The sequence below is a fragment of the Chiroxiphia lanceolata genome, chromosome Z (assembly GCF_009829145.1).
Source record: "Chiroxiphia lanceolata isolate bChiLan1 chromosome Z, bChiLan1.pri, whole genome shotgun sequence".
Classification (NCBI taxonomy): Eukaryota; Metazoa; Chordata; class Aves; order Passeriformes; family Pipridae; genus Chiroxiphia; species Chiroxiphia lanceolata.
Genome location: NC_045671.1, coordinates 14,872,332 through 14,894,510, shown reverse-complemented (window position 1 = coordinate 14,894,510; position 22,179 = coordinate 14,872,332). Strand labels below are relative to the sequence as shown.

At 41.6% G+C, this 22,179-nt stretch overlaps 1 protein-coding gene across 1 annotated transcript; it reads right to left on the bottom strand.

Moving 5' to 3' along the window:
- Positions 1 to 2,555: 2,555 nt before the first annotated feature.
- Positions 2,556 to 22,179, bottom strand: SNX18 (sorting nexin 18). The gene is made up of 2 exons (XM_032674807.1): positions 20,503 to 22,179; positions 2,556 to 4,892 (listed from the first exon to the last, which is right to left on the bottom strand). Exons 1-2 carry the CDS (start codon positions 22,043 to 22,045, stop codon positions 4,639 to 4,641), a joined length of 1,797 nt encoding a protein of 598 aa, XP_032530698.1. The 5' UTR covers positions 22,046 to 22,179; the 3' UTR covers positions 2,556 to 4,638.

The following is a 22,179-nucleotide window of genomic DNA, read 5'->3' as shown; positions in this document are numbered from 1 at the left end:
GGCAAAGAATGTAACTTCTGACGGTGGAAAGAAAACATTGCTGTCCTCACCACCAGAAGAACTAAAGTTCCCCATTTTGTGCCTGTTCATTATGGCTATTTAGTAACAACAAAATGACACGGATGCTTTGGAAGCCCAAGGTACAATTAGGGACTGGAAGAACAGGCTTTTGTAGTCACAGGGCTTTCTGTCCTCACCATTTTCTGATTTTTGTGTTCCTCGTCAACCATTTCTGACATCCACCTTGTTGTAGCTGCCAGGCACATCATCAGACTTCTGTTCCAGACTGCTGCTCCTCTCCTCCCATGGCCAGGCTTAAAGATCTGCTTAAGACAGCTTCTTTGCTCAGCTTCTGATCTGAGAACTTCAGCCCCTTCTGAATGAAGGAAAAAAACAGTTCTAGAGAAAGTCACCCGCTGCTGACTGATGCTAGAATCAGGATTGCCTGAAGCAAAGGGGAGTTACAGAAAATCTATCTGTGAAAATTTTGCCCAGTAGGTCCTGGAGAAACCTTAGTTTAACTTGGAAATACAAGGACAAATTTTCACAGGCAGTGCAGAAAGCATATCTAAGTCTGCCAAATTTCAAGTTGTCTTCCAAAGTATGAAAGAACTAAAGATTTCCAGCCAAATTGTATAGAAAATTTAAGAAGAAAAAACTCTTTTTTTATTTTTATCATTTCCTTCTGAGAAATAGCTGAACAATTGTCATTCAAGTTTCCCAGAAGAACTGGAGCACACTGGAGCATACAACCAGCATGGAAGATGTTAGCTGAAATAGTGAAGGTCTGGAAAAATAAGAAGGTACGGCAAACAGGGTCTTACAATTTACATGTAAGATACATGTGTCTCACCACGTATTTTCAGTGTAGGCAGCTGATTAACATTTTCTAAAAACATACCGATTTTATTCACAACATATTCTTCCACATTTTAACACAAACCAGTACCTCAGTGGACCTCGCAGCTATCAATTCATCCTCTCCAATCCCCAGCAAGTATACCAGTTATTTACTACTTATCAATGCAAAAATTGTGATGCATCAAAACCAAATTACATGAATTGAACAAAATGATGGCATTTAACATTATGCTACAGAACAAATCTGCTTTCTTCCACATTTATTTATTAAATTCTGTTAGATTTCCTTTGGTGCTTCCGAAGTTCCACAAAATATACATTCACGTAACTGTAGAGTACATTTGGATCTCAGACTGCATCACTCACTAGTCAGTCAGTCATAATTGGTCAACGTCACACTTGTTCCAGATAAAAAGAATACTGTAGTTCTTATGTAGTTCAGTAAGCATTAACGGAGCTAAGGCTTCCTACATCATAAAAATCACTGAATATGCTGAGTTGGTAGGGACCTAACAGGATCATGCAGTCCAACTCCTGGCCCTGCACAGGACACCCCAAGAATCCCACCATGTGCCTGAGAATATTGTCCAAACACTTGTTGAACTCAGACAGACTTGGTGCTGCGACTACTTCCCCAGGGAGCCTGTTCCAGCACCCTCTGGGTGAAAAACTTTTTCCTAATACCTAACCAAAACCTCTCCTGATTCAGCTCCATGCCATTCCCTTGGGTGCTCACTGGTCATGAGAGTGAAGAGATTGGTACCTGCCCCTCTGCTTCCTCCAGTGAGGATGTTGTAGACTGCAGTGAGATCTCTCCACAGTCTCCTCTTCTCCAGGCTCAACAGACAAAGTGACCTCAGCCGCCCCTCATACGGCTTCCCCTCCGGACCCTTTGACATCTTCATGGTCCTCCTTTGGACACTCTCTAATAGCTTAGTATCTTTTTTATATTGTGGTGCCCCAAACTGCACACAATATTCAAGGTGAGGCCGCACTAGTGCAGAGCAGAGCGGGACAATCCCTTCCCTCAACCGGCTGGTGATGCTTTGCCAGATGCCCCCCCGGCCACAGTTGGCCTTCCTGGCTGCCAGGGCACTGCTGATTCACATTCAAATTGCCATCGACCAGGACCCCCAGGTTCCTTTCTACAGCACTTCTCTCCAGCCTCTTGTTCCCCGTCTATACACACAACCAGGGTTGCCCCATCCCAGGTGCAGAATCCAACACTTGCCCTTGTTAAACTTCATATGGCTGGTGATTGCCCATCCCTCTGATTCATTCATGTCTCTCTGTGCAGCTCCTCTGCCTTTAAGGGAGCCAACAGTTCCTCTCAAGTTAGTATCATTGTCAAACTTATTTAGTATCCCTTTGAGTCCTGCATCCAAGTGCTTCATGAAGACATTGAAGAGAAATGGGCCTATGTGTAACACCACCGCTGACCAGCTGCCAGCTTGATGTAACTCCATTTACTATAAAACCCTTTGTGCTCCACCCCTCAGCCAGTTTAACTTCAACTCTATAATAAGTGAGGAAAAGAAGAAGATGGTAATAATATAGCATTTTACAGATTTGAATACTTTTGAATTCTGCAACAATTCAGATCCAGGATTCCAGTCAAAGTTTTCTGGTACATCAAATTTAACCAATTCGTACCCCCAGTTTTCCCCTGCCCAAAAAATTAGCAAATGAGAAAGTAAGGTGAAGACAATAACAGTTTATTAGGGAAAATTGTACCTGTCCGATAATGTTGTATGAATACGTATCACAGCTTTATTTCCTCCTGGACATATACACGTCATTAATACTAATCTCCTAAAATACTCAACTGGACCAGATCAACTTGTGAACAGGTCTTAAACCTCCATGTAGAATCAATTTGATTGTAGTCCGATCTAATCAATGTAAAGACATTTAATAAAACAGTATCTGGCTTAAGCAAACGTAAGCCATGGAACTCAGCTCAAACCTAGCTCACCATCACGGCATATGGGGAAGCAGAAGTTCTGCTGGGAAGAAGTGGTGGGAAAGGGGAAGTGGTGAGTTTTGACTGTAGAACGAGACACCATGAGGAAGGTGAGGAAGAGCAAGTCAGCCCTATGACTATGGTCCTTATTTTATGGTCAACATTGTTTGCAGCACTGTTCCAATAAGCTGGAAATGGAGTCTTTCCTCACTGATTGTCCTTTCTTTTACAAATATTGTTTTTTCCCTCTTCAGCATTCTGTATTTTACTGCTTTGTGTATGTACTAGAAGCAATGCCAAATGCAACTTGCACAGAACAGCCATCTCCAAGGATTTGGGGATGAATCTTAGAACCAAAACTACATTCTTACGTACGTTTATTTCTCTGAAACAAAGGTGTGGGGTTAAACTATTGAAACTCACAAGATCAAGTGAAAGATCTGTACATTTCTGCTGCATAGATGAGGAATGATTTGTACTTAAATGTAACTGTTGCTCTACTTCCTCTTCCAGGCTTTCATTTGTTTAAGCCATCTTTGATTAATTCAATTTAAAACAAAAAAGTAAACATTTTGCTTCCTTGAAAGGTTTTGTTATTTTTGTTTAGGAGAAAAAAAATAGGATAAATAAAAACCCTCTTTCATACTGACCTATAAGAAGGAAACCAATACCTAAGAAATACCTATTTCAAGCGAAATAAGCCATAAAACTCTTTAAAAGATAGTGTTTACATATATAAATGCACCCTGCTTGTCAAAATATTTATACAAAAATTAAGACAATTGTTAATTCTTGAGTGTTACAAACATAAAAATGTCACTTGTTTTCCAAGTCAGTTCAGCCAAGACTTACTTCAGATCACTTATATTACTGAACATCCCTGAAAACTTTTAACTTAGTAAACTAACAAATCACAGTGGAGTTTCAACTCAGACAACTGACAATGCAGATGCAAGTCTGAAGTTAAACTGAATCAGCAAGCGAACAATGAGCAAATCATTTGAAACTTAAAAAAAAAAATATTGCAGCCATATAGCTTGCACAAATATCCCCTTGATATATGTAATTTTTATTAGGCTAGCTCTTCAAATTTTCACTCACAGTAATGCTGTATATGTGCTTAACATCCTAGAACATGTAACAAGTAGTCTCCATTTTCAGGGAAAGTGTGAATAAATTTAAATTCTCCCTTTTGAGCCAACACTTGTCATAAGACAGTACTTGCTATGCAAACTGGATGGCAGCTGATTTTTTTCCAGTTAGTGTGAGGTTTCATAATCAGTTCTGTCATAGGCATCAACCATTCATTCATTCAATCATAAAAATGTGACTTACTAGAAAAAGAAAAATAGAGTCTAAAGGCACAGAATCACATAGCTGCTCTAGTAGGAGTCTGTAAACAGAGAATTGTTTGAATTTAGGAAATCCAAATCTAGGAAAGTAAAAAGGCATCTGAAGCAGGCTTTTATCTAGCCAACTTCCTTAAAGACCCAAAGAGTTTTGAGGTCTACAAAGTATGCACTAAAATACTGTATTTCAAAAAGCAATAAGGCAAATAGTATACTCATTATTCAGAAAAGTTACAATGGTAGTGTAGGCATATACAGTATAACTTAGTTACAATTCGTGGTACTGTTTCTACTACATAGTGCTATAACTGTTTCCTTTCTACATAACTGGAGATTCAACCTGGGTTCCAGGTGAACACAAACCCATCCTTTGTACCGCCATCTACCACTGGCAATAGCTCTTCAGCAGCATCTGCTCTGCTGCCTGGGTCACGGTCATGCTGAGGGAAGTCCACAACTCAGAGACTAAACACTGTCATACTTGTGAAGAGCTTCTTCTAGCTTTTGTGTCACTTTTTGAAAAAAGAGTATTTGCTGTTGCAAGAAATGCTGCATCTGTGATTTAAAGTCCCTCACACGAATTTTGTGGAAATGATTAATTTCTGCAAGGGTTGCAAAGGAAATAATGTTACAGCGTTCCTGAATGCCCTCAGCTTTTTGGAGCTCCATCTTCCCCTCTTCCACGTGCCGCTTACTCTCCTTTACTTTGGTAAGGGCTCCTGCATAAAGAACAAAATGAAACAGTTGAACGGTGAGGACCATGTAGACTCGACTTCTGAACTTTAACAAGTAATTTAATAACAACACGGATTTGTATAAGGCTTATTCTCATTGTATTTATATGTGTACATATATATGTGTACATATACGTGTACATATGTGAATGAAAAAGGAATAAAAGCTTTTTCATGTAAGAAAAATTACAGACCAGTGGATCCTGTTTAAAAAGCAAAATACAACAGTTTTTAAGGCTCAAGCATGGAAAAGTTAGTAAAACATGCCTATTTTACAACATTAAAAATCACATGATGTCCTTCAGAGAATAACTGAGAGATATACCAGTAGTGGGAATACGTGAAAGCAGTAGAAAACTTGTCAGATCAATTTAAGCCTACATAAATCCCAGAGAAATAGCCTCATTAAGGCTTTATGAAATATCAGTTTTCCCAATCTTTGTGAAATGTCAAAAGCAGATCTTAATACACAAAATCTTGACAAGACACGTTTTTGCTTTTACACTACAGATGCTCCAATTACTGAGTACTAGAGAATCTAGCGGTTTATTCCAAAGTCACAGATGCCCAGCTAGACCTTACACAGCATTGTAAAACTAGTAGAAAAACAGAGTTAAAGAAATGACGGTCCCCCTTCTCCAAATACATAATTAAAGCACACACATCCTACAAAAGCAAAATATCACCCAAAACAGACACACCCAAAGCAGATTCATAAAATGACAGAATATCAAGATATGTCTTAAGACATTCATATTCTAGGACTCAATTTCCCATAGAGCAACTTCTTTGCCTTAAATATTACATGTGTATTTTATTCATACAACTAAAATTAATCAGATCAGTACAGCTTTTATCTTCTCACTAGATGCTTGTTCCTTTAAATATTTGTAATTTCTTAACTCTCCTTTCAGATTACACTTCTTGCATGTGACTACAGTTCACAGACAGGGCTCCCTTCTTGCCTCAAAGAAGAGCTTTTATGTACCCCCTGCACTGACACTTGCCAGAAAGCTAATGGAGAAACCTCTCTGCCTGTAAATTCCAGGGGTAAAACCCTTCACTCTGTCTGCTGAGGAAGCAAGTTTGTCTTCTTGTCAGCCTGAACCCACACGTGGCAAACACCATTGAACAGTTACAATGCAGTTTGTAAGCGCTGTTTGTCTTCCTGTGTCTGTCTGAAAACCATTTTAAATGTGCCTCTTGCCGGTGCCCTGACACATCCCTGCAATTCAGGTCTGGAGCATGACTGTGCATGGATGTGTCTGTGTTTGCTGCGTACACAGCAGGCTGGGAGGCAACTGGGGAACATGGCTGCTGGTCATTACATTTTACTCAGGTGCTCCTCACATTCCCCAGCCTGCTGTGGCTCATTCCCTGACCATCTCCAACCCTCACCAGGCAGGCAGGTAGAATGGAGGGTACGCTCTTATAGGAAGCAAGTTAAAATATCAGATGATTTCGCAGCATTGGGTAAATAGAGTTTGCTGCATTTGAGAAATTGAATAGGGGTTATGTCTTGCATTATAGATAAAATGTGGAATTCCTAAAATGAGAGAAGCCTGCATGACTTTTCTCTGCTCAGCTTCTAACAACAACTTGTTAACTGTTGTGGGAGTGGGGGAAGACGGAGACTGTTTTTAATTGCAAACACTGACAAAATACTTTCACTGTTATCAGTACTTCTCTACTCTTAAAATCATATTTTTCTGCTTAACTTGCACTTGGGCTATGCTGTACATGGCATCTCCTGTCTGCAGTCCTGGTATGAGCTCTCCATCGTGTGCATAAGAAACTCCCCTCTGGTATGATGTAGCTGCAGAAAGACATTTCTTTTTTAAACTGTGGCAGGGAGGTTATTAACAAGCTAAGCACAGACCACAGGCTGCATGGCTGAGGACACTTATATTCAGGTGGCAGAGGTCACACGCTGAACCTGATGTGCTAAAGAACTGGCTGAAGGCCAAGGACAGTGTTTGTCTCTGGGGGCTGTAGGGTGGTTGGCAAGGTTCCATACCTTCCTGGATCCCATTGCATGCCTATGTGGCTAAAAGCTTGGCACTGGTTTGACCACATCATCTTCAGCCTGGCCCAAAAAACCACCACTGAAAAATCTTCTCCATATGGAATAGTGCCAGCAGTGGGACTGTGCCAAAAGATCTGCATTTTGTCCTCTCAGGAGTGAGGAATATGTGAGGTAGGGCACGATCTGAAAAACATTTAATCCCTTCTCCTGTAAAAAGAATGCTTCTTTTAACAAAGTTAACCAGGCTTAGCAAAAAGTTTTTCTATGCTCTGCGGGCACGACAGGAATCCATGCACGGCTGCAAAATCCTGAAATTTGGGACTTACTGGAAGCCAGATGGAGCTGGTTAAATAAACATGACAACTCTTCAGCTGTGATGTGGGAAACAGCTTTAGACGTTATTTCTAGGATGACCAAACTGGAAGAAAAATACTTTTACAGCATCAGCACCTGAAAGCATAACTAAGTTCTGGTGCATGTATAATCTTCAAATTATTTTACATTAATAAAAAACATACATTACTAAACACTAAAGCCTTCCAGATTAGATATATTAAGCATTTTTTTTGCCATTAAAGAAGAGGAAGATTTATAATTAGGGAAGGAATCCAAAGGGCAAAATTACAGTCATTAACAATGCTCTCTTAATGCATATGGATTCATACTGGTCCTGTAATGGAATTTCCTTTAAAACCTGGACAGATTACAACCAGATATCAGCAATATATGACAAAACTGATACATATACGTAAGTATAAAATTGCTTGGGTTTTATTTTGAAATGCCTTTAAATGAAGTGTTGAATTATTAGTAAAACAACTAATCTTAAAATAACTTAATAGAGAGAAAATTTTATCTTGTTTTTGGACAGTAAAAGAATCCTCTCTAAACACACAGAAAAAAACCCCACCCATGTGCTTTATTTTAAGAAGCAAATAATAATTTGTTTTCAAATGTTATATTTAAGTTGGTCAGCATATACTGAAGTTTGCAAGACTTAGTTTACCAAATTGTAGGAAAAAAGTGTTACTAGTTCAAATGGCTTTGCAAGCAGCTTTAGTAACAAAACACACCCAAATTTTCTCCAAACACCTTTCCATAATCTACTTTTCCTGTATTTTAATTCCTGTGAACAAAACTCTGAGCTGGAACAGAGATTCATTGATGTGGAGGGTTCAATAATCCACGCAGGTTTCTAGCGGTGAACTGGAAGAGAAGAACAGTGTGAAGGAATTGGGGACTGGACAGCAGCTCCTTGTGTGAAAAGAAGGGCCTTGCGCAGAGATGCCTTGGTAGGGGATGGTAACCTCTAATGGCTCCCAGCTCACAACTCCCAGCCTGCTGCACTACAGGCTGTACACCATGAAACCCCCCACTCTCCATCCTCACTAACTGATCCATCACATCCCACGCCTAATCCAGAACCTCACAGCTCGCAGGCTGCTGAGGCAAGCAAGGCCCCCCAGTCTAAAAATACACCTGCAGAAAATTCTCCTGCTTCTGATTTTAATTGTGTGAATACCTAGTATTGGTTTGGACAAACAGAAAAAGCCAGATGTAGGTAAAAAAAAAAAAAAAAGGCAGAATTATGGCAGTCCCAGAAAAGACTAACAAATTTTAGGAAAAAGAAACAGAAGGAGCCACATCCTAATGCATATTAGCTCAAAGAAGACTCCTGCTGAGTACATGCCTGGGAGAAATATTTGCCAATGCACTGTTCCCAAAGGGATGGAATACATAAAAATAAATTCTTGGGGATTTTTAAGGTCCGGATGTACAGATTCTGTAAAGTCTTGCCCATGCATTTAATGCTTCTGGTCTAAGGAAAAGACCTTCTGTCAGGAGTCATGTCCAAGTGATCACGACTAACTTTCAAACAGGGAAAAGGGCCTGGATCAAAGATGCTGCAAAAAGCTGTGCTACATCTACTTCTGTTCTTAAAGGTGGGGAAAAGCGTATGTGAACGCTGTTTTTCACTGCCCAAAGCCTTACAGTGATGCTCACCGAATGCAGCTAAGGCCTTAAGAGAAATTCACAGTGCTTGTTTTGAAGTATGAGATTAGACAACACAAGATGATATAAACATGTTTAACAAGGAAAATTTGTGCTACCAAAACTGGTGCTAGTGTATTGTGGTAGCAGTCAGGAAAACAGGGAGAATGTAGAGTTTCTGATAGAAATAAATACTTTCAAGCATAAAACACACTACACAAACAGCAACTTAAATGGGTATTGAGGAGTTATGAGAAAAAAAAAGAAGTTTATTGAGTAAGCTGCTTATGCAAATATAAGGTTGCAAGGAGGCAGGAGAAGTTATATACATTCAGAAAAAAAAAATAAAATCCTGAACCTGAGAGAACTCAGATTTGAGTCAAAATACATTTTCACACCACCTGCAGTTTTATTACAGTAATAAACGCTTTGAGATTTGTGGTTGAGAGTCAACTAAGAGTGTGTTTGGATCCATACACTGACTCTCCCTGCACACAATAAGTATACGTGTACTCCTGTAAACCTATGCTGATGTATATGTGGCCCCATGTATATGTGCATGACCTGAGCACCCTGCCAGCAGCCAGCCCCACACTGGTTCTTCTTGCTTGCTATGTACATGACACAAGTCCCAATTGCAGTCTGCAACGTGACCAGAAGGCAAAAGTTTTGGGGCTCAGCTCTTGCAGACTGCAGTCAAGACTGCTCTTCACTGAACTCCTCAATCTCAGCAGAAGGTAGGCCTGCCCTGCGCCTGCCAGCATATGCAATCAGGAGCCAAGGAGCAGCAGCACCTGCTGAGAGTACAGTCAACAGGCTTCATTTGTGTGAGAGCAAGAAGACCAAAGCCGAGACGGTTCCCTGAAAGGGCTGCACAGTTAGGGTCAGAAAACACTGTGATCTTTTAAGAAACACCCAAGATTGACTTCATCTTTCTACTATTAGCAAGCTACAAGATAACATTTACTTCGTCACTTACTAGAAAGTAGAACAACTTCCATTACCACATCATTCACTTGTTCATCATATTAATGGTCTAACAGTATGAATGATATCCTTCAAAGCACACTAATGAAGTGAGAGCTTTGAACTTGTCTAATAACTCACTTTGCTTTACTTTTATTACAAGACATTGTTCTAACCTGAACACCATCTCTAATGGGAAGGGAAAAAACATATTCATGATGCTGCTTTCATAAAAGGATGTAAAACCAGATAATGTAACTAGAAATTCTTTTTCCTTACCTAATGATAAGATCATTTAAGTACGGCTCTTTGCTTAAAGATCTGAAAAAGCTACCCAGGGGTAGCTCACATGCATGGAAACATCTCTCACCCAGAAGACTGCTGCCAGAACATGTCGGTCTACAGGGTTGTCCCTCTACCCCAGATCTAGCAAAGATGTTGTTATGAGATGTCTCAAATGACTAATCCAACAAAAAAACGCAATTGGCCTGGAGGGGAGAGAGACGACGGCTTAGTTTTATCAATGGCCTGGCTATGTGATCCAGCCCAGCCCAGGGCTACAATCATTAGCTGCAAGGGAAGTTGCAGAAGCATTGCATGAGGTTACATATAATGTGAAATCCTACTCCAAAAAAAAGCCCTCAAACTTCCCCCTCCCAATTCACAGTGAAATAGTGTGTAACAGAACAGAGATTTTGCTACACTGACAGATTATTTTCTTAAGAATGCTCTGAGCACTGATTAACAAAAGAAGCCTACACTAAGATTCTGCAAATTCTTTACATTTTCTGGCCAAGATTTATAATGGAAAGCAGCATAACAGGAATTTGCCTGAAATTAAAACCAGAAGACTTTTCCAGTAGAGAGTGAACTGTATAAAAGAAATATCCCAGGGAAAAAGTACCATCACAGTTACTAATGTTGAAATGAGTTGCTCCTTTAAAATCTGGGTTTTTTCCAGTTTTACACTGAAAAAAGCAAGTCATCTCCAACACCAAAGGCAAAAGTCTGAAGCCACCTGCTCTTTCAGTAAGTGTCAACACAACACAGTTTTCAAAAACAGTCTTTCAAATTAAAAGATCTCCTTAAGGATGCAAACCTACTTTAATAGCATTCTCTTTTCCAAAGTGAAATGTTAGAAATATAAAAATCAAATACATTGAACTGCAGTTACTTTAGCATTACAGGGGGTTTTGTAGATACATAAAAATGGCTATAATGTTTATGGGATCTTCAGCCTAACAATAGTTTTTTGTTGCGCATTGCTCAAAAAAAGCCCAAAAAACCATAATACTATCCTGTAAATCTAGGCTTTTAAATTACAGTACTGTGCTGACATCTAGGTTAACACTGCCTGACTACAGGATTATTAACACTAGACAGAATTATTTGTTCTTCCAGTTACCCTATAGAAAAGTTCATTGAAAGCCGACAGAGACGAATTATTCAGTTCAAAATGAAGTCACTTTTTAATCTACACAACTCAGAGATCACACACAAATAAAACAGCCTTGCTACAGATTTCAAAAACTTAACTAACTGTAACTTCATGTGATGGTTTTAACATATAAATTGATTTAATTAATATATAACTGATTAACAATGGTGTTAGATTGCAGTGTCAAACGTCAATTTTACGGAACTGCCAGGGTTAATGGACACTATACATGTCTAACTAATATTTTTTAAAAATTTAAATAATGTGATTATTAAGACCTCATTAGACTCATTGAGCATACATCTGCCAGTTAGTGTACACACACATAGGAAGAACATACATAGGAAGAACATACATGGCCAATTTATTTCTTCAAACCTACAAGGACTCTAATCATACCAGTGCATGGTCAGAGACTCCAAAATGATCACATTATTGAAAAGCTATTTAAATTCCCACGCTGTCAATGTCCATTTCAGTTCCAGAGTCCCCAGAGGAATCTACAAGCTTTGGTGTGCAGCACCTCCAGTACAAATGTCTTCCTGGGCCATGCTACACCACGCTGCTATATGAGCTCACGCCATAGTTTGCCTTTGGAAGAGTTGATAAAAGGAGACGAGAGCATGATGGTAAAATAAATGAAAGAAACATTACAGAATGACCAGGTTATTACATCTACTGCCACACATAATGCCATTAACAAAATTAAAAGAAAACCCCACAGTGTTAGGTAACCGCACACAAAAAAAACGTGCAAGATGAGATGCAAGCTTTCCATTCAAATTGTGAATGCAGTGATTTAAAAGTAATGCTATCTTTTGATGTATTGTACACCAATAGTGTTTTAAGCAAACAAATGACCTTATCTTAGCCAGTAAAGCATGTTTAAGCTGTGTTCATGAAGAGTTTTGACTTTACAAGTACGTATAGTGATGTCTGAAAGGAGGCCCGCCAGGAACAATTTGATTTTAAAATCCATCTAAACTATGTATATTGCTGTCTGCTATCACAAATATAGCATTTTGCACCATAGCCTGAGAGGCAAGCACTAACTAATGCTGCTTTTGCCCAATTCTAAGGCATTCTGTACTTTTTGGCACTCACGTGTACCATTTAAGGAGTTTTTCTTTGGCTTCAGCGGGGATGGAAAAGAATGAAACATAAACTAGGCTGGTCACCAGAAATGCAGTACATTTGCCCATTAGAAAGCTAGTCATGTTTTTCAGGAACACACTTGAAAATTTAAGTAATTGCAATTTGCAGAAGTAGCAAGGATGAACCTGCTTTTCACATTATTAATGAATGAACTGCAGGTAGGCATGAAAAGGGTAGTTTTGTTCATTATAATTACAGAAATACCCATGATGTGTACCTACTTAAAACAAAGGCTGAAAACATCACACTTCTTCCTGCTCTGTTACAATAACCCAAAGCCACCGGCAAAAACTGAACAGATTGTTTAATTTTTATTTTTTTTTCATTTTATTTTAATCCTCACAGTCTTCATGAAAGAAGCAAACTAGACTGTATAGAAAGCATGTGCCATTTGTTTGCTCTAATCTGCTGATAAGACTCATGTTTTGGGGGCTCAGCCAAAGGTAATTTCATTTTTTTCAATTAGAATTTTCAAATCTGTGCTATTTGAACCACGCAAATTAAAATACATAAGTACCAGCTGGATATGTTTATACAGTCTGCACACATTAACTTGGCATTTCAACTGTTCAAACAAAGTCTAACAATGAACTCATGGAAAGACGCTGGAAAGGCTGAAACACGTCCTTGTTTCAAAGGTGATTTGCAAAACAGTCAGATAGCTTATTTGTGTTTGATAACGCTAACAAAGAACTGGAAGAGCTATGGAAGCTTCCTTCCATTTTTAGTCTACCTATTTCTGTGTTCCCTGTTTGGATGGAATAAGCCTACCAATTCTCATCTCCTCTGTTTGGATAGAAGCCCTTTCAGCCAGACCAGGAGCCCTCTGATGTTCAAGAGAACCATCTCACTATCTTCATATACTTCAACCTCAAAGGTATTACACAGTTTCTGAAACAAAATTACTTCCTCTTCCTACAATATAACTTTTAATTCCTCAATGTCTACACTGCTACTCCCTAGTTGTCCACAGGGTTTTCCCAGTAGACAAGGCCTTATTGCCTGCAGTGAGCAAGTATCTGTGAGCACACAAGAGATGGGAATACACTGCCCATGGTCAAACCTACAGGTTTGAGCTCTGACCAAAACTTCTCCAGTCTGTTGGCACAAAGAGGGTAGACTGCACAGACTTTCCAGTCTGCAGTAACACATGCAGCTTCTCCCATAGGAAGAACAGTTATACTCTTTCTTTGCTACCAGCTGGTTTTAAAAAAGAAACTACTGGTGTTTTATCAGCTATGAAATGTCTCTCTGTCACTGAATTTGTTTGATATCAGGCTATCAGGTTGCAAAAGGTAATAGGAAAGGAAAACATCATGACAGCATAAATCTTGATCCCTTAGAAAGCTACAGAGATTGCAGGAAAGTGAAAAAGAAAAAAGAATCACAGTCTAAAAAGATCCATGCATCTTTTGGACAGACAGGGCATACAAGTCCTTTTTTTTTCCTTTTCCTATTTAATCTCCTTTAAGTAAGGCTATTACTCAATTTTAGTCTTGCTTACTCCTGTCCTCTGATTAAGGAAGATGCAAATTTATAGAATTTCTAAATGTGAAGATTCTTTCACATTTTAGCTATCTAAACATCTCCATTTCCTTGAGGTTACCTTCAAATACTGGCAGGCAATACTGGATGATGCAGCAGCAAGCAGACAATGCTACATTACCACTGTAACAGCTATGGGGAGGCTGACAGGGCAAAAAATACAAGCCATTCTGGAGCAGAACATCCTTTCTCACCAAAGTCCTTATACAGAGGAAGTGCATGTACCCATCTCTTTTTACTGTTGTAAGGGTCATCTGGCTAGGATTACACACCCAGCTTTTACCCAGTACCTACCTGGGCTGAACCCCATGCAAAGTATATGCATCTGAGAGACAGAGGAGGGGAAAGAACCCCAAAGGTGAATAAAATGAAAAAATGGGATGGAAAAAATATGTCTGCATAACAAATTGAAGAGATTAGGAAGTAAGCATGAGAGAAAAGCACTGCATTTATACTGTGATATAAAACTTTAGGTGTCAATATTAACCAGTCTGATTTATTCATGAACACACATACCACTCCTTCCCCCGAAGGGGTGCGGGCGAAGGAGAGGAAGCTGAAAATGTTACAGAGAGTTACAGGTTTCACTGCTGTTTGGATTTTTGTGACGCTTGAAATTTCGATGCATTTACAGCTATATAGATTTTTCACCTACAAATTTTTAAGATATTCTAAAAACACACCCAGCACATTCTTCAAAGCCAGCGTCTAGAATTAAGTTTCCTTCAATAAGACCATTTGCCTTATTTTACTTTTCACAGTGATCAAGAAGCAAAAAGGTCACTTGGATATTTTTTAAAAAAATTCCCTTAAATCCTGGCATGCAGAGGAAATGGAATCGCTGCCTACATCTTTAGAAATGTTTAGACCACTTTCTCAGATCTGTTTTGCAAAAATCATAACCAGAAGTTTGCAAACGTTAGGGAAAGAAGAAATCTGGAAGGCAGAGATAAAGCAGCACGTTAGTCAGTATTGCTTCCACTTTCAGGAAAGACAAGAGGCTAATTATAGTAATTCCTCAAACAAAACTTGAAAGAAAAATCCCAAATGTCCCCAACTTCTCTACTCTCACTAAGCAAATATGAAGACAAGACAGCCAGACAAGCATGAGCCAGAGTACTAGCATATCCTATCTCCAACTCTCAGAAGTGCACAAATTTTCTGAACCTGAACTTGCATGGGCCTGCAGTGAGCATCTGTGTTGAAGATTACTGAAGTAGGAAGATCTCATCAGTTGAGTGAAGCTCTAGCAATTAATATGTAGAAATTACTTCATCAAGAATGCCTAGGGAATTTCCACTAGTAGACCTTAAAAACATAAAAAAGAAGGTATTATTACAAAGGAAGTTGGGAAGCTGCTTTTCTTCTCAAAATGAAAACAACTGAATCCAGTATTTCTTGAAAGATATACCAGCTTTGCAATAGAAAATTATAAAAATGCGGCTTAGCTTTTGAGCCTATGGAACTTAATATCCCTCTTCTGCAAATGTTTTTGCCAGGGGCTAAATAAACTGAGTACAAGTATATCTGTCTGACATATTTGTATATTCCATTCCAAAAAAACCACCAGTATGCACAGAAATATTTTCAAGCAAGCACTCGGGAAGCATTTACCTATGGGGGGCTGAGGGCTGGACTCATAAAAATATCTGGGCATTTAGAAGCTTGAGACACCACTCTGCCATCAGCTACCATACAGACGCCAGTCTTCCCCTAATGACTTAGTTTTCCAAACAAAACCTATAAAACAACTATTTGTTTGTAAGGGATGTTTGCCTTGGTACTGATATGCTCTATGCCACCTTCAGTGGGGCTCTCAAATCAATTATTTCCAGACAGAAATGTAGGGTTTCCAACTTGGCACATTCTTTGCTGTAGGACTCAATCCAATGAATCTTCAGACCTGGACTGAGGCACATACAAAACAAGGTAAGGTCTCTCACAAAGCATTGACCAGCTGATCCTCAACTGGCATGTGGTACAGGAATGTTCAAATCCTTCCTCTGTCACTCCTGAAGCAGGAAATTTAATTCTTCCTTTCCTACAGAAAATTCCTTCAACACTGCATACTCAAGATGAAAGAGACAAAGGAATCTTTTAAAATCTCCTACTGAAGCTATTTCAATTTCATGAAATACTAACAATATTAATAAGATAATAAAAAGTTTGAAAATATTTCCAGAGTCCATTGGTTCATAAGTTTTACACAAATTACACAAATAAGATCATGTGTGATGTCCTCAGCACAGAAGACAGAAAGACCTGAATCCCAGAGCAATTAAAAGCACAACAGTTAACACATTTTCCGGCTAACATGCAGACAAAGCAACAGCAAGGCTTACATGGCTTTGGTGCATAATTCTAGGGAAAAAGACAAAGCCCACATGGAGGGAAACTTTTGCCTCTGTGATTCTTTTTGCAGAAGTTGCAGAAATTTTTAACAAAACCCCGGACATGGAGACTTCTCAATCCAAACCACATTTTCAAACCACATTCAGCAGCTGTTCAACAAGCTGCAGTAGAGCAAAGCCATAACAAGACAACTCAGCTAAACATTCTGTGCACAGACATAGGCATGCTTTGGGTACAGCTGCCTTTGTTTTTCAGTCCTTCTCAGGTCTATGGGAATATGACCTCGTGTAGTGGTTTGAGAGCCCCAAAATCCAATTCTCGAGTCCAAGCCCCCCTCCCACATCTCAGCCCAGTGTGAGATGGGTTTTCCAGACACCACACAAGACTCAAAATGGGGGGAAGGGATTATATTACAATGACTTTACACAGAAATATTACAATACATTCCACACACAATCTCAACTATCTCTACCATGATAAAGCAGTATTTACAATGGATCACATCTCTTCTCTCTCCAAATAAAAATCCAGGAAGAAGGAAGAGATGCTTTCCACTCTCAGAGCAGCAGTCTCTCCAGGGTAGCAGTCTGTCTCTCTCTTCCATGCAGCAGCTGTAGCTGGATCACTTTTCATTATGCACGAGGGGGATCTCCAAGCCCCTCTTGGCCCTTCGACTCCATCGAGGGTCTTTTTCTTCCGTGGGCTGTGTTCACCAGGACAAAGGTCACTTCACCACGTCACATCAATGAAGTGCAGAAGCCTTCGTGGGAGTCCCTATCTTCAAGGGATTCAAACTCCCTTACAGAGCTCCTGTGCTCTGATCTCAGAGCAGCAAGAGGGATCGAAGCCCTCCTCCGCATTCCTTCAGCCATCCCGGTCCAGCTCCGGGAAGCCTGAGCTTCTCAGCTCTGCTCTCTGCAGTGCATGCTGCATTTTAGGACTTTCATCTAGTAGGAGTCCACCCCCTCCACTTAGGAGGGGTCTCAAAAGGGTTTTGGGGGGGTCTGGTTTCAGTTCTTACCCCAAACTCTGTCTCTCTCCATTAGAGATATCTGTGTCTTCCTTGGCTGCATGCTGTCTCTGCTGCTTCTCTCTTATCTCTCAGCTCTCTGCCACTGCCCTCCGTACACTGCTGCTTCTGCCGCTGCTCCTGCTGTTGCTTACAGTGGGGAAAAAAATCCCAGCTTCTCAGTCACAGACCTCAGTCCAGTTTAACACTGTTTCCGAGTTTCTGTGACCCCAGCCGGGGACTGGGGGGCCATGGCCGTGGCCCCCCAGAGGGGCTCTTGCCCCTTCAGCTCGTGGCTTTCACAACATGGCCACTCTCCAACTACAACTACAACCACCTTCTTTTCCGGTCTGGGTGATATGTTTATCCCTAAATCTTCGTTCCCGAAGCCTAGCCATGATATGTTTATATTTTGCAGAAGCGCTCATTGGCCCAACCCCAAGGGTAACCACCTCCTGGGGTGTTTACCATTTTATAACTTCAGGGGGAAAACTGTTTTTTCCCCCACCACACCTCATTTTTTATCTGAAGTGGACAATATATCTGCACTTCGTAGGGGGAAAAAAAGGAGCAGTACTCCCAACTTCAGGGTTCATCTTTTTAAAGGAATGGCCATCTAAGCAATGTATCAATCAGGCTGCTCCTGCTTCTACATCTTATAAAGCCACTTTGGTGTCATTTTCCTGCTCAATGAGGTTGTACACTAGAAAATAAAATGCACTTTGAAGAAAGACACATCAACTGTATTTTTCAGATGATCTATTATCACCAACAGATATTTATATAGACTATAGAGACAGCATTATTTCTCAAAACTGGCAGCCATCCCAGACAATAAATTTAAAAGAAAGCTTTTATGTTGTAAAAACAACACATGGTTCATAATTTCATCTGAAGTTTACAGATCAAAATTGAAAAGTTGTACCTTGTTAAAAGTAACTCTTAAAAATAATAAACCAGCAATATACTGTGTGCAAAAAACAACAACTCTCAGTTTTCCCCACGTTTGCTGTTTTGTAACAGGAACAACAACAACAAAGACACAACCCAGCTCTAACCCTGTTCCTATCATGAACTGGATACTCAAGAGATCAACCATTCAAGCATATGCCATCTTCCAATGACTGGTATGTACCATGGGTAATATTGTCTTGGAGGCAGTGCTAGACCAGAGGTGCTGGAGCATTAGCAGCTTCATGCCTGGCAGCCAGACATTTCTCCAAGCTGCTCCAGGGCAGTGCTATGGCCCTAAATCAACTCTACATACATCATGTTCATGCACTGCTCTAGCGAAAGTGTATTTCCACAAACTTTCCCCAGTTCAACAAGGTAAACCTAACCAAAAAGCATAAATTCAAACTATAAAAGAAATAGGGATGGGTCCAGCACATACCTTATTATTCCCAGTCCTCTCTTCAAAGTCTCATCCCTAAAAATACTTTTGTGAAGAATTCCATATAGCCTTAAAGCTTGAGAATGTATTATTTAAATAGTATATATACTCTGATGGTTTTTTCTACCTAATAAAAAATCTGTCCCTTTATTTTTTCCCAGAAGCTGAGAGATAATCCTACTAGTTGACAACTCACTTTAACATGCTCTGCTCCCAATACAAGGCATTTCCAAGGTGACCCTTCTCTCCAAATCAAAAATATTTGAAAGTTGTTATCAGAACCCTGCAGAGCAACTCCTCAAAGGTTAGACTGCACACTTCCCTTTTCTCTTCAAAATAATACTAAGCACGTTTAAGTTTCCACTCACAATTTTCAAGATTCGATAGCAGAATGGAAATCTGACAATTTTTACAAAAAGCTTATTTTCTGAAATAACAGCAAATTGTGCACTTCGTAGCAACTCTGTTTCCTCAGATGCTCCCAGCAATAATGCATACTTCTGCAAGTCTGTCTTTTTGATCCACCGAAAAAACTTTTCCAACCTTTTTATTGTCAAACTCAAGGTACTGCTCAGATAAAAAAACCCTAGAAATGTCACGTACGGGCAAAAAGACTGGTTCACATGGGTGACAATTCACTCGGGATGCAGAATACCACTTATTAATCTCCAAAATAATTTTCAACAAAGCTCATGTATTTTCTCAGGTAACTTACAGATACCCATCTCTGCAGAGCATATGTGATGCTTTCTTGGTCTCTCTTACAGCTCAAATCCCCACACCCTCCTGAACTTCGAGTTGAAAACTATAGGTAAGGAATAAAGCAGCTAAAAGAATGAAAAATGGACTTCATCTATGTGCCATGGTCAAGAATGTAGGATTACCAATACTTGAACAGCAGCATTTCCACATACATAGTGCTAAAAACTTCTGTTTATTTGAAAAAGTGTCATTAGTTGCATAGCAGATTTTTTTTTCATTTTTGAGTTCTTTCTTTCTAAGGGATCACAAAGCACCTTATAACCAAAAATCTGAACCTGAAAAGCATGTTTCAGCTAGAAAAATGCTGAAAGGGTAACAGCTGAGCAACATCTGGCTATGACAATGAGGGCAAAGGTTGAACAACTCCAATTAAGAACCCTGTGGCAGACCATTATTCTTCCAAAGGCACCAAGAGAGTTTAATGCTTGGCCAAACAGAAAAACCCAGCAGCTTTAAACATCTCATCAAACTCACACTGCAAAATGCACATACCTCCATGCACACCTCAAACACAGTGGTCAGTCAGAGGAGTGCCTGCATATTCAGATTAGTTCATATTTATTATCTACTAGATCAGAGATTTAAGATACTTAACATGCATCTGAGTAATAGATGTTTTCATACCACTTCATGATTTCCAAGGTTTGTAAGCAAGCCCTTTAATGTATCAGCAGTATTGGTAGATCTGGTTTCCTTCAGAGATACACAGTCAAATGGAGCAACCTCTGACCAGTAGAACTCCCAACTACGTCTAGACCTTTGGCACAGGACAAAAATTTTGTCACTGATGTGTTTTTTGTATTTTTAGCAATAGTTTACCTGAGTAAACACAGAAAGACTGAACCCAAGGCCTGCAAGCCATACACAGGTCAAATTCAGCCCCTGGTCCCTCCATCTGTTGTATATCACTGATACAGAAAACTTAGAATCATTTCAGAAAATATGTAAGGGCGTTACCTTTCTGGACATGGATGATGTCTGGAAAGTTGGCCAAATGCCCCTGATAGAGTGCTAACAAATCCATCACAGGATCTAGGTCCTGACGAGGCTGATCTGCAAAGAGGTCCCCGATGGCATCATAGGCTTCTGCAGTGAAGGCTATGGCTTGGTTGAGGCCAGCCGAAAAGGCCTGCTGGTCCAGCTCAAACGCCTGACTGAGGCACTTAAAGGAGTGCCCCACCTTCTGGTATTCCTTCTTGAAACCAGTGACTTGTTTGCGAGCAAACTCATTAGCCGTGTGATTAAGTTGTAGGGCACTCTCATCCATCTTCTTGGTGAAAGCTTTGAAGCCATCCACCTGGCTTTCCACCTCCTGCAAGTCCAGGCTGGCGCCAGGGCCCGTGGGGACACTGATGGTCAGAAAAAAGTTGGCACCCACCATTTCATCCTTCTCAGCTTTGCGTTTGCCTTGCTTCCAAGCCTTCTCATCCGTGCTGGGACAGGTGAGGAAGTGCTGAAAGGCATCGCACTGAGCCAGCACAGGGTGGCTGCACATGTGGTCCATCCACCAGGCCAGGCCTTTGCGGCGTTTGGAGATGAAGTCCTCCTCGAAGCGGCCAGTGGCTTGCTTCTCTGGCAGGTGGGGCACAGAGATGACAGGGAACTTCTCGGCGAGGCGCCCATAGAGCCAGTCAAAGTGCTTGTAGCGGCGGTGCACCTGCTGCCCAGTGTGGCTGGGCACCAGCTTGTAGGCGATGTAGCTCTTCATGCCCTTGAACTTGGTCTGCTTGGTGGGGTCCTCGATGGAGCACTGGAAAGGGTAGGGGTTTTCCTGCCACTCGGGACCCCGCGGACCCAGCACCACGCACAGCTTGTCCCCGTCCTTCACGAAGCCCGCCGCCTCGCCCAGCACGAAGGCCTCCCCGCCAGACTTGACGAAGGTGGAGAAGCGGTTCAGGTTCCGGCTCACCGTGGCCGAGCTCTTGGCGGCGCCGCCGCCGCCGGGCGGGTGCGGGTGTCCCGGGGGGTGTCCCCCGCCCCGGGAGCCCAAGGACGGCTCGGAGCGAGTGGACAGGCGGTACCGGCCCGGGGCACCGCCCGCCGCCTCGTAGTCGGGATAAGAGCTGCCCAGGGCGCCAGGCTCGTCGGCCACCGTGGAGCTGTCGTCCCAGTCGTCGTCCCAGTCGTCATCGCTGCCCTGGCTGGGCTGGTAGGAGCCGCCGTAGGGCGGGAAGGGGTACCCGGCGGGGGGCGCCGGGAAGGGCTCGGGCGGGGGCTGCTGCGCCGCCGGCTTAAAGGAGGCGGGAGGCGGCAGCGGCTCGAAGCCGCCCACGGGGACGTTCGCGTAGCGGGCGGGCGGCGGCGGCTCCGCGGCGGGGGCGCGGATCACCTGCACGTAGGAGGCCGGGAACAGCCCGCGGTCCCCGCGGCTGTTCACACCCTCCAGCCATCCCTCGATGTCTTGCTCGCTGCACAGGCTCAGCACCTCGTGCTCCCGCAGCGAGATCTCACCGGGGTTCTCCGACCTGAAGTCGTACAGCGCCCGCGCCCGTAGCGCCATCGCCGCTCCCCAGGGCGCTCCCGGCACCGCCGGCCCCTCACCACGCTGCGCCGGCGGGGCTGCGGCACCAGAGCAGCGCCGCCGCTGCCCTCGGGCTCCGCGTCCCGCCGGCGGGCTGCTCGCCTGCGCTGCGG

Excerpts from the sequence above, each read along its gene's own strand:
- SNX18 (XM_032674807.1), bottom strand. The coding sequence starts at position 22,045 with ATGGCGCTACGGGCGCGGGCGCTGTACGACTTCAGGTCGGAGAACCCC. Across the intron at positions 4,893-20,502 it reads CATCATCCATGTCCAGAAAG|GAGCCCTTACCAAAGTAAAG; the intron begins GTAACGCCCTTA and ends TTCTTTATGCAG.